This window comes from Euprymna scolopes, chromosome 46, assembly GCF_053919585.1.
Source record: "Euprymna scolopes isolate OS-2025 chromosome 46, ASM5391958v1, whole genome shotgun sequence".
Lineage (NCBI taxonomy): Eukaryota > Metazoa > Mollusca > Cephalopoda > Sepiida > Sepiolidae > Euprymna > Euprymna scolopes.
In genome coordinates this window covers 14,247,612-14,262,611 of record NC_136527.1, presented here as the reverse complement: position 1 = coordinate 14,262,611, position 15,000 = coordinate 14,247,612, and the positions used below count along the sequence as shown (strand labels likewise).

Here is a 15,000-nt window from a genome sequence, read left to right as displayed (position 1 = left end):
TGTTTCATGAATAACTGAAAGAGATGTTTCATGAATAACTGAAAGAGATGTTTCATCAATAACTGAAAGAGATGTTTCATGAATAACGGAAAGAGATGTTTCATCAATAACGGAAAGAGATGTTTCATGAATAACAGAAAGAGATGTTTCATGAATAACAGAAAGATGTTTCATAAATAACAGAAAGAGATGTTTCATCAATAACGGAAAGAGATGTTTCATGAATAACAGAAAGAGATGTTTCATGAATAACAGAAAGAGATGTTTAATGAATAACGGAAAGAGATGTTTCATAAATAACAGAAAGAGATGTTTCATGAATAACAGAAAGAGATGTTTCATCAATAACAGAAAGAGATGTTTCATCAATAACTGAAAGAGATGTTTCATCAATAACTGAAAGAGATGTTTCATCAATAACTGAAAGAGATGTTTCATCAATAACGGAAAGAGATGTTTCATCAATAACGGAAAGAGATGTTTCATGAATAACAGAAAGAGATGTTTCATGAATAACAGAAAGAGATGTTTAATGAATAACGGAAAGGGATGTTTCATCAATAACGGAAAGAGATGTTTCATCAATAACGGAAAGGGATGTTTCATCAATAACGGAAAGGGATGTTTCATCAATAACGGAAAGAGATGTTTCATCAATAACAGAAAGGGATGTTTCATCAATAACAGAAAGAGATGTTTCATCAATAACAGAAAGAGATGTTTCATCAATAACAGAAAGAGATGTTTCATAAATAACAGAAAGAGATGTTTCATAAATAACAGAAAGATGTTTCATAAATAACAGAAAGATGTTTCATGAATAACAGAAAGAGATGTTTCATAAATAACAAAGAAATGTTTCATCAATAACGGAAAGAGATGTTTCATCAATAACGGAAAGAGATGTTTCATCAATAACAGAAAGAGATGTTTCATAAATAACAGAAAGAGATGTTTCATAAATAACAAAGAAATGTTTCATCAATAACGGAAAGAGATGTTTCATGAATAACAGAAAGAGATGTTTCATAAATAACAGAAAGAGATGTTTCATCAATAACGGAAAGAGATGTTTCATCAATAACAGAAAGAGATGTTTCATGAATAACAGAAAGAGATGTTTCATCAATAACGGAAAGAGATGTTTCATCAATAACGGAAAGAGATGTTTCATCAATAACGGAAAGAGATGTTTCATCAATAACAGAAAGAGATGTTTCATCAATAACAGAAAGAGATGTTTCATAAATAACGGAAAGAGATGTTTCATCAATAACAGAAAGAGATGTTTCATCAATAACAGAAAGAGATGTTTCATCAATAACGGAAAGAGATGTTTCATCAATAACAGAAAGAGATGTTTCATCAATAACGGAAAGAGATGTTTCATCAACAACAGAAAGAGATGTTTCATCAATAACGGAAAGAGATGTTTCATAAATAACAGAAAGAGATGTTTCATCAATAACAGAAAGAAATGTTTCATCAATAACAGAAAGAGATGTTTCATGAATAACAGAAAGAGATGTTTCATGAATAACAGAAAGAGATGTTTCATGAATAACAGAAAGAGATGTTTCATAAATAACAGAAAGAGATGTTTCATAAATAACAGAAAGATGTTTCATAAATAACGGAAAGATGTTTCATGAATAACAGAAAGAGATGTTTCATAAATAACAAAGAAATGTTTCATCAATAACGGAAAGAGATGTTTCATCAATAACGGAAAGAGATGTTTCATCAATAACAGAAAGAGATGTTTCATAAATAACAGAAAGAGATGTTTCATAAATAACAAAGAAATGTTTCATCAATAACGGAAAGAGATGTTTCATCAATAACGGAAAGAGATGTTTCATCAATAACAGAAAGAGATGTTTCATAAATAACAGAAAGAGATGTTTCATAAATAACAAAGAAATGTTTCATCAATAACGGAAAGAGATGTTTCATGAATAACAGAAAGAGATGTTTCATAAATAACAGAAAGAGATGTTTCATAAATAACAGAAAGAGATGTTTCATAAATAACAAAGAAATGTTTCATCAATAACGGAAAGAGATGTTTCATCAATAACAGAAAGAGATGTTTCATGAATAACAGAAAGAGATGTTTCATCAATAACGGAAAGAGATGTTTCATCAATAACGGAAAGAGATGTTTCATCAATAACGGAAAGAGATGTTTCATCAATAACAGAAAGAGATGTTTCATCAATAACAGAAAGAGATGTTTCATCAATAACAGAAAGAGATGTTTCATCAATAACGGAAAGAGATGTTTCATAAATAACAGAAAGAGATGTTTCATAAATAACAGAAAGAGATGTTTCATAAATAACAGAAAGAGATGTTTCATAAATAACAGAAAGAGATGTTTCATAAATAACAGAAAGAGATGTTTCATGAATAACAGAAAGGGATGTTTCATCAATAACAGAAAGAGATGTTTCATGAATAACAGAAAGAGATGTTTCATAAATAACAGAAAGAGATGTTTCATGAATAACAGAAAGAGATGTTTCATGAATAACGGAAAGAGATGTTTCATGAATAACGGAAAGAGATGTTTCATGAATAACAGAAAGGGATGTTTCATGAATAACAGAAAGAGATGTTTCATGAATAACAGAAAGAGATGTTTCATGAATAACAGAAAGGGATGTTTCATCAATAACAGAAAGAGATGTTTCATGAATAACAGAAAGAGATGTTTCATCAATAACAGAAAGGGATGTTTCATCAATAACAGAAAGAGATGTTTCATCAATAACAGAAAGAGATGTTTCATGAATAACAGAAAGAGATGTTTCATGAATAACAGAAAGAGATGTTTCATGAATAACAGAAAGAGATGTTTCATGAATAACAGAAAGAGATGTTTCATGAATAACAGAAAGAGATGTTTCATGAATAACAGAAAGAGATGTTTCATGAATAACAGAAAGAGATGTTTCATGAATAACAGAAAGAGATGTTTCATGAATAACAGAAAGAGATGTTTCATGAATAACAGAAAGAGATGTTTCATAAATAACAGAAAGAGATGTTTCATGAATAACAGAAAGAGATGTTTCATCAATAACAGAAACAGATGTTTCATAAATAACAGAAAGAGATGTTTCATGAATAACAGAAAGAGATGTTTCATGAATAACAGAAAGAGATGTTTCATGAATAACAGAAAGGGATGTTTCATCAATAACAGAAAGAGATGTTTCATGAATAACAGAAAGAGATGTTTCATAAATAACAGAAAGAGATGTTTCATGAATAACAGAAAGAGATGTTTCATCAATAACAGAAACAGATGTTTCATCAATAACGGAAAGAGATGTTTCATCAATAACAGAAAGAGATGTTTCATGAATAACAGAAAGAGATGTTTAATGAATAATGGAAAGGGATGTTTCATCAATAACGGAAAGGGATGTTTCATAAATAACAGAAAGAGATGTTTCATGAATAACAGAAAGAGATGTTTCATGAATAACAGAAAGAGATGTTTCATGAATAACAGAAAGAGATGTTTCATGAATAACAGAAAGAGATGTTTCATGAATAACAGAAAGAGATGTTTCATGAATAACAGAAAGAGATGTTTCATGAATAACAGAAAGAGATGTTTAATGAATAACGGAAAGGGATGTTTCATCAATAACGGAAAGGGATGTTTCATAAATAACAGAAAGAGATGTTTCATGAATAACAGAAAGAGATGTTTCATGAATAACAGAAAGAGATGTTTCATGAATAACAGAAAGAGATGTTTCATGAATAACAGAAAGAGATGTTTCATCAATAACGGAAAGGGATGTTTCATCAATAACGGAAAGAGATGTTTCATGAATAACGGAAAGAGATGTTTTATGAATAACGGAAAGGGATGTTTCATGAATAACAGAAAGAGATGTTTCATGAATAACGGAAAGAGATGTTTCATGAATAACGGAAAGAGATGTTTCATGAATAACAGAAAGAGATGTTTCATGAATAACAGAAAGAGATGTTTAATGAATAACGGAAAGAGATGTTTAATGAATAACGGAAAGAGATGTTTAATGAATAACGGAAAGAGATGTTTAATGAATAACGGAAAGAGATGTTTAATGAATAACGGAAAGAGATGCTTCATGAATAACGGAAAGGGATGCTTCAATAATAACGGAAAGGGATGCTTCAATAATAACGGAAAGGGATGCTTCAATAACAACAACGCTCTGATTCCCATCTGGCATCAATTGAAATGAATGGCTCTCGTCTTGGGGAGGCTCCATGTTTTGGCAAGCTTCTGGGCTTGACCTTTACTCCTGATCTAAAATGCAACATGTACATTAAATCTGTTGCCAAGGTCGCTGGATAAATGGTGGGATCCGTCTATCGATCCAGTAGATATCTCACTGCTGATGCAATTCTCTATCGATATAAGAGCCAGGTATGTCCAAAAATGGAGTATTGTTGCCACATCTGGGCAGGAGCTGCTAGAAAGGTCTTATCCTGCCTTGATAGAGTTCAAAATAGACTTCGTAGCCTCGTAGGAGATGTCCTTTTCTCTTCCCTACAACCTCTATCTCACAGAAGAGATGTTGCAAGCATGTCTCTGCTTTATCATGATTTTCATGGAAAGTGCTCGTCTGAGCTTCAATCTATGCCCCCTCGCCCCCCTGCGCCAACTTTTCATGAAAAACACTTGTGTAGCTGAAAATACGATAAATAATTTTCCCCACTCTTTATCTGTGCTCATACCAAAATGTAGATTCCATGCACAAAACTTCTTTCTTAGAACTGCACGCCTGTGGAACTCTTCCGTTTTCCTGCTTCCCAATTGACAATTTGGTAGTCTTCAAGTCCAATGTAAACAAATTCTTGATGAGCTGTTCACACTACTAACGATTACTACAATACTGTACACTATTTAATCCTCATTCTCGAGCGACACAATGTTCAACAAGTGAAATCACAGATGCGCCGCTGTACAACTCTGGCTGATCCAAATTATGACAACAGGACCATTGCCAGCACCCTCAAAATGCATCGCAGGATTACCATAAATAACAGGAACGTGCCCAGGGTGATGGAAACAAAGATTCCGACCACGGTTATGGTTTTTGATGTCGTTTCAAGTGAAAGTTAACACCAAAGTGTACCTGGATGTACTGAAGAGTGTATTGGCAGACCCTGGATGTGGCAGCAGGACTCAGTGTCGGCTCACAAGTCCAAAGAAGGAGTGCTACGACTTGTACCCTTCTCTCAACCCCCCCCCTCCAACCTGAACCTGCTGGGCTACTTCATTTGGTCATATGTCAAGAACATCACCAACATGACCTCCCACAACACCAAAGCCAGCCTGATTGCCACCATCCACCCAAGTATTTGCTGGGCTCTTACCGGCGGTTGTGGAAAAGGCATGTTCCCAGTTCTGGACTTGTATCAAGATGATGATTGAGGCTGAAGGCGGTTACATTGAAGCTACCTGAATTGATTTTTTTCAATAAAAGTTTTAAAATAAAGCTGTAGTTCTACCCTGTATTAGCCAATTTCTGCATGTTCATTCGCCATTGTCTGAATCAGAATTTTATCCAACCATTGTTGCACCGTGAAACTCCTTTGTCTTGATCTTTTACCTGTCGAATTGCTTGGTTCGTCGCTCGTTTCATGGCTATTTTAGTCAACAAAACAACTCACGACTCCGCTAAAACAAAAGAAGCCATTTGTAGAATGTTAGGCTTGCGCTAAATCGTGGCTAAGACGCGATTGGGTACATATTTTTTAGCGCTCCCTGACAACACAAAAACACGTGGTCGGAAAAATACCGGTTTAGCGGTAACTCGGTATATAGCACTTTTAGAAATTACCGGTCTGGTAGGGTTAAGAGGGTTAAACGATTTTTTAAACTAATTTTAAGTATTTTTTTTTTTTTTTAGATATCTGTAATAATATCCTGTCCTTCTTTATTTCGTAATTTATTTATATACATTATACCTTTTCCATTTTTTATGCTGCTGTTAAGGTGCAAATGGTGGTAAGTAGGTTTAATTCAAGGGAAGTCACTCTGTTTTTTGGATGACCAAGACAGATAGCTAGGACACGTCTTCGACTGAATCTTAACCCTACTAAACCTGAGCTACTGAACCTAATTTGCGCTGTGCCTGGTTTCCTGAGCAAAACTGAAAAACTGTAAACGCGTTCATCATTTTTGCCTTCCATCTACCGCCAGTATTCAACCTTCGTGTGCCAGTCCGCCCAACAGGTGGCAGCCTCCTTGATGCACAGGTTTAGTTGCATCATCAAAATTATCTCTTTATCCTTCATCAATATATTAATCATCACTATCGTTACTTGATTCAGAAACTCGTGATCAAATTCCATAGCTAATATAACATACGGACCCAACGGGTCACGGGTAGTCCAGTAATTTGATAAAATCAACAGTTGATTTATTTATAAGACAGGAGCGTGTTTGAAATAAATGTTTCTGTTCAGAGCACTGTTGAATCATGATGCTTGACTTTTGCAGTTTAACCTTAACCTTACCAGACCTAAGCTACTGAACCTAATTTGTCCCTGTGTCTGGCCTGTTTGGTAAAATTGTAAAAAAAAAAAAAAAAAATGTCAACGCGTTAGTCATTTTTGCCTTCCATCTACCGCCAGTATTCAGCCTTCGTGTGCCAGTCTGCCTAACAGGGGGAGCCCTCCTTCATGCACGGGATGATGGTCTAGACCGACGCGCATGATCAGAATTATCATCACTTTATCCTTCATCAATATATTAATCATCACTTTATCCTTCATCAATATATTAATCATCACTTTATCCTTCATCAATATATTAATCATCACTATCGTTACTTGATTCAGAAAATCCTGATCAAATTTGCCTTCGTCTGAATCAGAATTTGTCACTTTATCCAACCATTGTTGCACCGTGAAACTCCTTTGTCTTGATCGTTTACCTGTCGAATTGCTTGGTTCGTCACTAACTCGTTTCATGGTTACTTTAGTCTACAAAACAACTCACTACTCCGCCAAAACAAAGGAAGTCATTTGCAGAACGTTAGGCTTGCGCTAAATCGAGGCTAAGACGCGATTGGGTCCGTATTTTTTAGCGCTCCCTGGCAAAGCAAAAACACGTGGTTGGAAAAATACCGGTTTAGCGGTAACTCGGTATATAGAATTTTCAGAAATTACCGGTCTGGTAGGGTTAAGAGGGGTTAACGATTTTTTAAACTATTTAAATTTTTTTTTTTTTAGATATCTGTAATAATATCCTGTCCTTTTTTTTTTTTACATGGTAGTCACCACTTATCAAGGCCCGGAAGCCACTCGAGGATAAGGGTTATTGCGTGTACAGTAATCAATGGGATAATATCGCAGTAATCGTTAGTTATGGAGATTTGATAAAGTGTCTTACTTAAGGGGGCGGTTCATCAGGAATTTGTTTCTGTTGGACTTGAATACATCCAAGTTGTAGTCAGGTGGGAAACAGGCAGACGGAAGAGAGTTCCACTGGCGTGCACTTCTAAGAAAGAAACCTTGTTCATGGAATCTACGTTTTGGTTTTGGCACCGATAAAGAGTGGGGAAAGTTTTTTGGCAGTGAAAATCGAGGCTAAGACGCGATTGGGGAGCTATTTTTAGCTCCCTGACAACACAAAAAGACGCAGTCGGAAAAATACCGCTTTAGTGGTAACTCTGTATATATCATTTTTGGAAATTATTGGTCTGGTAGGGTTAAAAGAAAAATATTTTTCATTTAATTATTGGTAGGCTTAAAAGAATAATATTTTTCATTTAATTATTGGTAGGGTTGAAAAGAAAAATATTTTTCATTTAATTATTGGTAGGGTTAAAAAAAAATATTTTTCATTTAATTATTGGTAGGGTTAAGAGAAAAATATTTTTCATTTAATTATTGGTAGGGTTAAAAAGAAAAATATTTTTCATTTAATTATTGGTGGGGTTAAAAGAAAAATATTTTTCATTTAATTATTGGTGGGGTTAAAAGAAAAATATTTTTCATTTAATTATTGGTAGGGTTGAAAAGAAAAATATTTTTCATTTAATTATTGGTAGGGTTAAGAGAAAAATATTTTTCATTTAATTATTGGTGGGGTTAAACGAAAAATATTTTTCATTTAATTATTGGAAGGGTTAAAAAGAAAAATATTTTTCATTTAATTATTGGTAGGGTTAAACGAAAAATATTTTTCATTTAATTATTGGTAGGGTTAAAAAGAAAAATATTTTTCATTTAATTATTGGTAGGGTTAAACGAAAAATATTTTTCATTTAATTATTGGTAGGGTTAAAAAGAAAAATATTTTTCATTTAATTATTGGTAGGGTTAAAAAGAAAAATATTTTTCATTTAATTATTGGTAGGGTTAAAAAGAAAAATATTTTTCATTTAATTATTGGTAGGGTTAAAAAGAAAAATATTTTTCATTTAATTATTGGTAGGGTTAAAAAGAAAAATATTTTTCATTTAATTATTGGTAGGGTTAAAAAGAAAAATATTTTTCATTTAATTATTGGTAGGGTTAAAAAGAAAAATATTTTTCATTTAATTATTGGTAGGGTTCAAAGAAAAATATTTTTCATTTAATTATTGGTGGGGTTAAAAGAAAAATATTTTTCATTTAATTATTGGTAGGGTTAAAAAGAAAAATATTTTTCATTTAATTATTGGTAGGGTTAAAAAGAAAAATATTTTTCATTTAATTATTGGTAGGGTTAAAAAGAAAAATATTTTTCATTTAATTATTGGTAGGGTTAAAAGAAAAATATTTTTCATTTAATTATTGGTAGGGTTAAAAGAAAATTTTTTTTTTTTTATTTAATTATGGGTAGGGTTAAAAAGAAAAATATTTTTCATTTAATTATTGGTAGGGTTAAACGAAAAATATTTTTCATTTAATTATTGGTAGGGTTAAAAGAAAAATATTTTTCATTTAATTATTGGTAGGGTTAAAAGAAAATTTTTTTTTTTTATTTAATTATGGGTAGGGTTAAAAAGAAAAATATTTTTCATTTAATTATTGGTAGGGTTCAAAGAAAAATATTTTTCATTTAATTATTGGTAGGGTTCAAAGAAAAATATTTTTCATTTAATTATTGGTAGGGTTAAAAGAAAAATATTTTTCATTTAATTATTGGTAGGGTTAAAAGAAAATTTTTTTTTTTTATTTAATTATGGGTAGGGTTAAAAAGAAAAATATTTTTCATTTAATTATTGGTAGGGTTCAAAGAAAAATATTTTTCATTTAATTATTGGTAGGGTTAAAAGAAAAATATTTTTCATTTAATTATTGGTAGGGTTAAAAGAAAATTTTTTTTTTTTATTTAATTATGGGTAGGGTTAAAAAGAAAAATATTTTTCATTTAATTATTGGTAGGGTTAAAAGAAAAATATTTTTCATTTAATTATTGGTAGGGTTAAAAGAAAATTTTTTTTTTTTATTTAATTATGGGTAGGGTTAAAAAGAAAAATATTTTTCATTTAATTATTGGTAGGGTTAAACGAAAAATATTTTTCATTTAATTATTGGTAGGGTCAAACGAAAAATATTTTTCATTTAATTATTGGTAGGGTTAAAAAGAAAAATATTTTTCATTTAATTATTGGTAGGGTTCAAAGAAAAATATTTTTCATTTAATTATTGGTAGGGTTAAAAAGAAAAATATTTTTCATTTAATTATTGGTAGGGTTAAAAAGAAAAATATTTTTCATTTAATTATTGGTAGGGTTAAAAAGAAAAATATTTTTCATTTAATTATTGGTAGGGTTCAAAGAAAAATATTTTTCATTTAATTATTGGTGGGGTTAAAAGAAAAATATTTTTCATTTAATTATTGGTAGGGTTGAAAAGAAAAATATTTTTCATTTAATTATTGGTAGGGTTAAGAGAAAAATATTTTTCATTTAATTATTGGTGGGGTTAAACGAAAAATATTTTTCATTTAATTATTGGTAGGGTTAAAAAGAAAAATATTTTTCATTTAATTATTGGTGGGGTTAAACGAAAAATATTTTTCATTTAATTATTGGTAGGGTTAAAAAGAAAAATATTTTTCATTTAATTATTGGTAGGGTTAAACGAAAAATATTTTTCATTTAATTATTGGTAGGGTTAAAAAGAAAAATATTTTTCATTTAATTATTGGTAGGGTTAAACGAAAAATATTTTTCATTTAATTATTGGTAGGGTTAAAAAAAAATATTTTTCATTTAATTATTGGTGGGGTTAAACGAAAAATATTTTTCATTTAATTATTGGTAGGGTTAAAAAGAAAAATATTTTTCATTTAATTATTGGTAGGGTTAAACGAAAAATATTTTTCATTTAATTATTGGTAGGGTTAAACGAAAAATATTTTTCATTTAATTATTGGTAGGGTTAAACGAAAAATATTTTTCATTTAATTATTGGTAGGGTTAAAAGAAAATTTTTTTTTTTTATTTAATTATGGGTAGGGTTAAAAAGAAAAATATTTTTCATTTAATTATTGGTAGGGTTCAAAGAAAAATATTTTTCATTTAATTATTGGTAGGGTTAAAAGAAAAATATTTTTCATTTAATTATTGGTAGGGTTAAAAGAAAATTTTTTTTTTTTATTTAATTATGGGTAGGGTTAAAAAGAAAAATATTTTTCATTTAATTATTGGTAGGGTTAAAAAGAAAAATATTTTTCATTTAATTATTGGTAGGGTTAAACGAAAAATATTTTTCATTTAATTATTGGTAGGGTTAAAAGAAAAATATTTTTCATTTAATTATTGGTAGGGTTAAAAGAAAATTTTTTTTTATTTAATTATGGGTAGGGTTAAAAAGAAAAATATTTTTCATTTAATTATTGGTAGGGTTAAACGAAAAATATTTTTCATTTAATTATTGGTAGGGTCAAACGAAAAATATTTTTCATTTAATTATTGGTAGGGTTAAAAAGAAAAATATTTTTCATTTAATTATTGGTAGGGTTAAAAAGAAAAATATTTTTCATTTAATTATTGGTAGGGTTAAAAAGAAAAATATTTTTCATTTAATTATTGGTAGGGTTAAACGAAAAATATTTTTCATTTAATTATTGGTAGGGTTGAAAAGAAAAATATTTTTCATTTAATTATTGGTAGGGTTAAAAAGAAAAATATTTTTCATTTAATTATTGGTAGGGTTCAAAGAAAAATATTTTTCATTTAATTATTGGTAGGGTTAAAAAGAAAAATATTTTTCATTTAATTATTGGTAGGGTTAAAAAGAAAAATATTTTTCATTTAATTATTGGTAGGGTTAAAAGAAAAATATTTTTCATTTAATTATTGGTAGGGTTAAACGAAAAATATTTTTCATTTAATTATTGGTAGGGTTAAAAGAAAAATATTTTTCATTTAATTATTGGTAGGGTTAAAAGAAAATTTTTTTTTTTTATTTAATTATGGGTAGGGTTAAAAAGAAAAATATTTTTCATTTAATTATTGGTAGGGTTAAACGAAAAATATTTTTCATTTAATTATTGGTAGGGTCAAACGAAAAATATTTTTCATTTAATTATTGGTAGGGTTAAAAAGAAAAATATTTTTCATTTAATTATTGGTAGGGTTAAAAAGAAAAATATTTTTCATTTAATTATTGGTAGGGTTCAAAGAAAAATATTTTTCATTTAATTATTGGTAGGGTTAAAAAGAAAAATATTTTTCATTTAATTATTGGTAGGGTTAAAAAGAAAAATATTTTTCATTTAATTATTGGTAGGGTTAAAAAGAAAAATATTTTTCATTTAATTATTGGTAGGGTTCAAAGAAAAATATTTTTCATTTAATTATTGGTGGGGTTAAAAGAAAAATATTTTTCATTTAATTATTGGTAGGGTTGAAAAGAAAAATATTTTTCATTTAATTATTGGTAGGGTTAAGAGAAAAATATTTTTCATTTAATTATTGGTGGGGTTAAACGAAAAATATTTTTCATTTAATTATTGGTAGGGTTAAAAAGAAAAATATTTTTCATTTAATTATTGGTGGGGTTAAACGAAAAATATTTTTCATTTAATTATTGGTAGGGTTAAAAAGAAAAATATTTTTCATTTAATTATTGGTAGGGTTAAACGAAAAATATTTTTCATTTAATTATTGGTAGGGTTAAAAAAAAATATTTTTCATTTAATTATTGGTGGGGTTAAACGAAAAATATTTTTCATTTAATTATTGGTAGGGTTAAAAAGAAAAATATTTTTCATTTAATTATTGGTAGGGTTAAACGAAAAATATTTTTCATTTAATTATTGGTAGGGTCAAACGAAAAATATTTTTCATTTAATTATTGGTAGGGTTAAAAAGAAAAATATTTTTCATTTAATTATTGGTAGGGTTAAAAAGAAAAATATTTTTCATTTAATTATTGGTAGGGTTAAAAAGAAAAATATTTTTCATTTAATTATTGGTAGGGTTAAAAAGAAAAATATTTTTCATTTAATTATTGGTAGGGTTAAAAAGAAAAATATTTTTCATTTAATTATTGGTAGGGTTAAAAAGAAAAATATTTTTCATTTAATTATTGGTAGGGTTAAAAAGAAAAATATTTTTCATTTAATTATTGGTAGGGTTAAACGAAAAATATTTTTCATTTAATTATTGGTAGGGTTGAAAAGAAAAATATTTTTCATTTAATTATTGGTAGGGTTAAAAAGAAAAATATTTTTCATTTAATTATTGGTAGGGTTAAAAAGAAAAATATTTTTCATTTAATTATTGGTAGGGTTAAAAAGAAAAATATTTTTCATTTAATTATTGGTAGGGTTAAAAAGAAAAATATTTTTCATTTAATTATTGGTAGGGTTAAAAGAAAAATATTTTTCATTTAATTATTGGTAGGGTTAAACGAAAAATATTTTTCATTTAATTATTGGTAGGGTTAAAAGAAAAATATTTTTCATTTAATTATTGGTAGGGTTAAAAGAAAATTTTTTTTTTTATTTAATTATGGGTAGGGTTAAAAAGAAAAATATTTTTCATTTAATTATTGGTAGGGTTTAAAGAAAAATATTTTTCATTTAATTATTGGTAGGGTTAAAAAGAAAAATATTTTTCATTTAATTATTGGTAGGGTTAAAAAGAAAAATATTTTTCATTTAATTATTGGTAGGGTTAAAAGAAAAATATTTTTCTGTCAGTATGAAGCTAATTCAATGAAAAGTTAATTGAAAAATGGAAACAATATTTTTGGATAATTATTGAACTTAAAATTTAAATCGAGAAAAAAAAACACTCATTGTAAGGTAAGTTTAATTGATAATTCATTGTCAGAGTGCAAAATAGACTTTGTGGATTAGTGGGGGTTTGCCCTTTTTGCTTGCTTGTGTTGCAATAAAAAGTTTAATCTTATTGTGTTTTTGAAGGTACGGCAATCCTGCTTGAAAATGCGGAAGAAACTCATCGTAAACGTGTTGTCAGCCTCGGTTTGAACCTGGTGCTCGACTTTGAAACAAACAACGTCAAAGATTTGTTGGAAGATTATTATGATGGTAAGCTACCCTTTGAATCATTATTTATGTTCGGAATGTGTTGGTTTCGGGTGGGTGAAAGAAAAAGCCGGTTAAGTCGGTAACCCAATGGAATAATGGAATAGACAAAAATGGATGGTAACATTCATGATATGGCTAATGATACATTTTTTTCTTTTTCTTTTCTCTCTTTTCCTTTCTTTTTCTCTTTCTTTTTTTCTTTTTCCTTTCTTTTTCTCTTTTTCCTTTTCTCTTTTTCCTTTTCTCTTTTTCCTTTTCTCTTTTTCCTTTTCTCTTTTTCCTTTTCTCTTTTTCCTTTTCTTTTTTCCTTTTCTTTTTTCCTTTTCTTTTTTCCTTTTCTTTTTTCCTTTTCTTTCCTTTCCTTTTCTTTTTTTTTCCTTTTCTTTTTTCTTTTCAGTTTTCTTTTCTTTCTTTTCTTTTCTTTTCTATTTCTTTTTCCTTTTTTTCTTTTCTTTTTTCTTTCTGTTTTCTTTCCTTTTTCTTTCCTTTTTCTTTTTTCTTTTCTTTCTTTTCTTTTTCTTTTTCTTTTCTTTTTCTTTTCTTTTTCTTTCTTTTTCTTTTTCTTTCTTTTCTTTTTCTTTCTTTTCTTTTTCTTTCTTTTCTTTTTCTTTCTTTTCTTTTTCTTTCTTTCCTTTTTCTTTCTTTTCTTTTTCTTTCTTTTCTTTTTCTTTCTTTCCTTTTTCTTTCTTTTCTTTTTCTTTCTTTTCTTTTTCTTTCTTTTCTTTCTTTTCTTTTTCTTTCTTTTCTTTTTCTTTCTTTTCTTTTTCTTTCTTTTCTTTTTCTTTTTCTTTCTTTTCTTTTTCTTTTTCTTCTCTCTTTTCTTTTTCTCTTTTCTTTTTCTCTTTTCTTTTTCTCTTTTCTTTTTCTCTTTTCTTTTTCTCTTTTCTTTTTCTCTTTTCTTTTTCTCTTTTCTTTTTCCCTTTTCTTTTTCCCTTTTCTTTTTCCCTTTTCTTTTTCCCTTTTCTTTATCTTTTATTTTTATTTTATTTTTATTTCTTTATTTTCTTTATTTTTTTTCCTTTTTTTCCTTTCATTTTCTTATTTTTTCCTTTTTTCCTTTTTTTGCCTTTTCTTTTTTTCCTTTTCTTTTCTCCGATTTTCTTTTCTCCAATTTTCTTTTTTTCCCTTTTCTTTTTCCCTTTTCTTTTTCCCTTTTCTTTTTCCCTTTTCTTTTTTCCTTTTCTTTTTCCCTTTTCTTTTTTTCCTTTTCTTTTTTTCCTTTTCTTTTCTCCCCTTTTCTTTTCCCTCCTTTTCTTTTCTCTCCTTTTCTTTTCTCCCCTTTTCTTTTCCCTCCTTTTCTTTTCCCTCCTTTTCTTTTCCCTCCTTTTCTTTTCCCTCCTTTTCTTTTTTCCCTTTTCTTTTTTCCCTTTTCTTTTTTTCCTTTTCTTTTTTCCTTTTCTCTTTTCCTTTTCTTTTTTCCTTTTCTTTTTTCCTTTTCTTTTTCCTTTTTCTTTTTTCCTTTTCTTTTTTCCTTTTTCTTT

General features: G+C 28.2%; 1 protein-coding gene across 6 annotated transcripts in view; it reads left to right on the top strand.

Annotated features, from left to right (window-relative positions):
* LOC145271101 (uncharacterized) overlaps positions 1-15,000 on the top strand; it is a 177,356-nt gene that overhangs the window by 134,111 nt on the left and 28,245 nt on the right. For all 6 annotated transcript variants that reach the window (XR_013865692.1, XM_080126643.1, XM_080126646.1 and 3 more), the window contains exon 16: positions 13,394-13,519. Coding sequence is in view for 5 of the 6 variants with exons in the window: in XM_080126643.1 (XP_079982769.1) it covers positions 13,394-13,519 (126 nt within the window). In the remaining variant the exon portion in view is untranslated. The remainder of the gene's footprint in view (positions 1-13,393; positions 13,520-15,000) is intronic.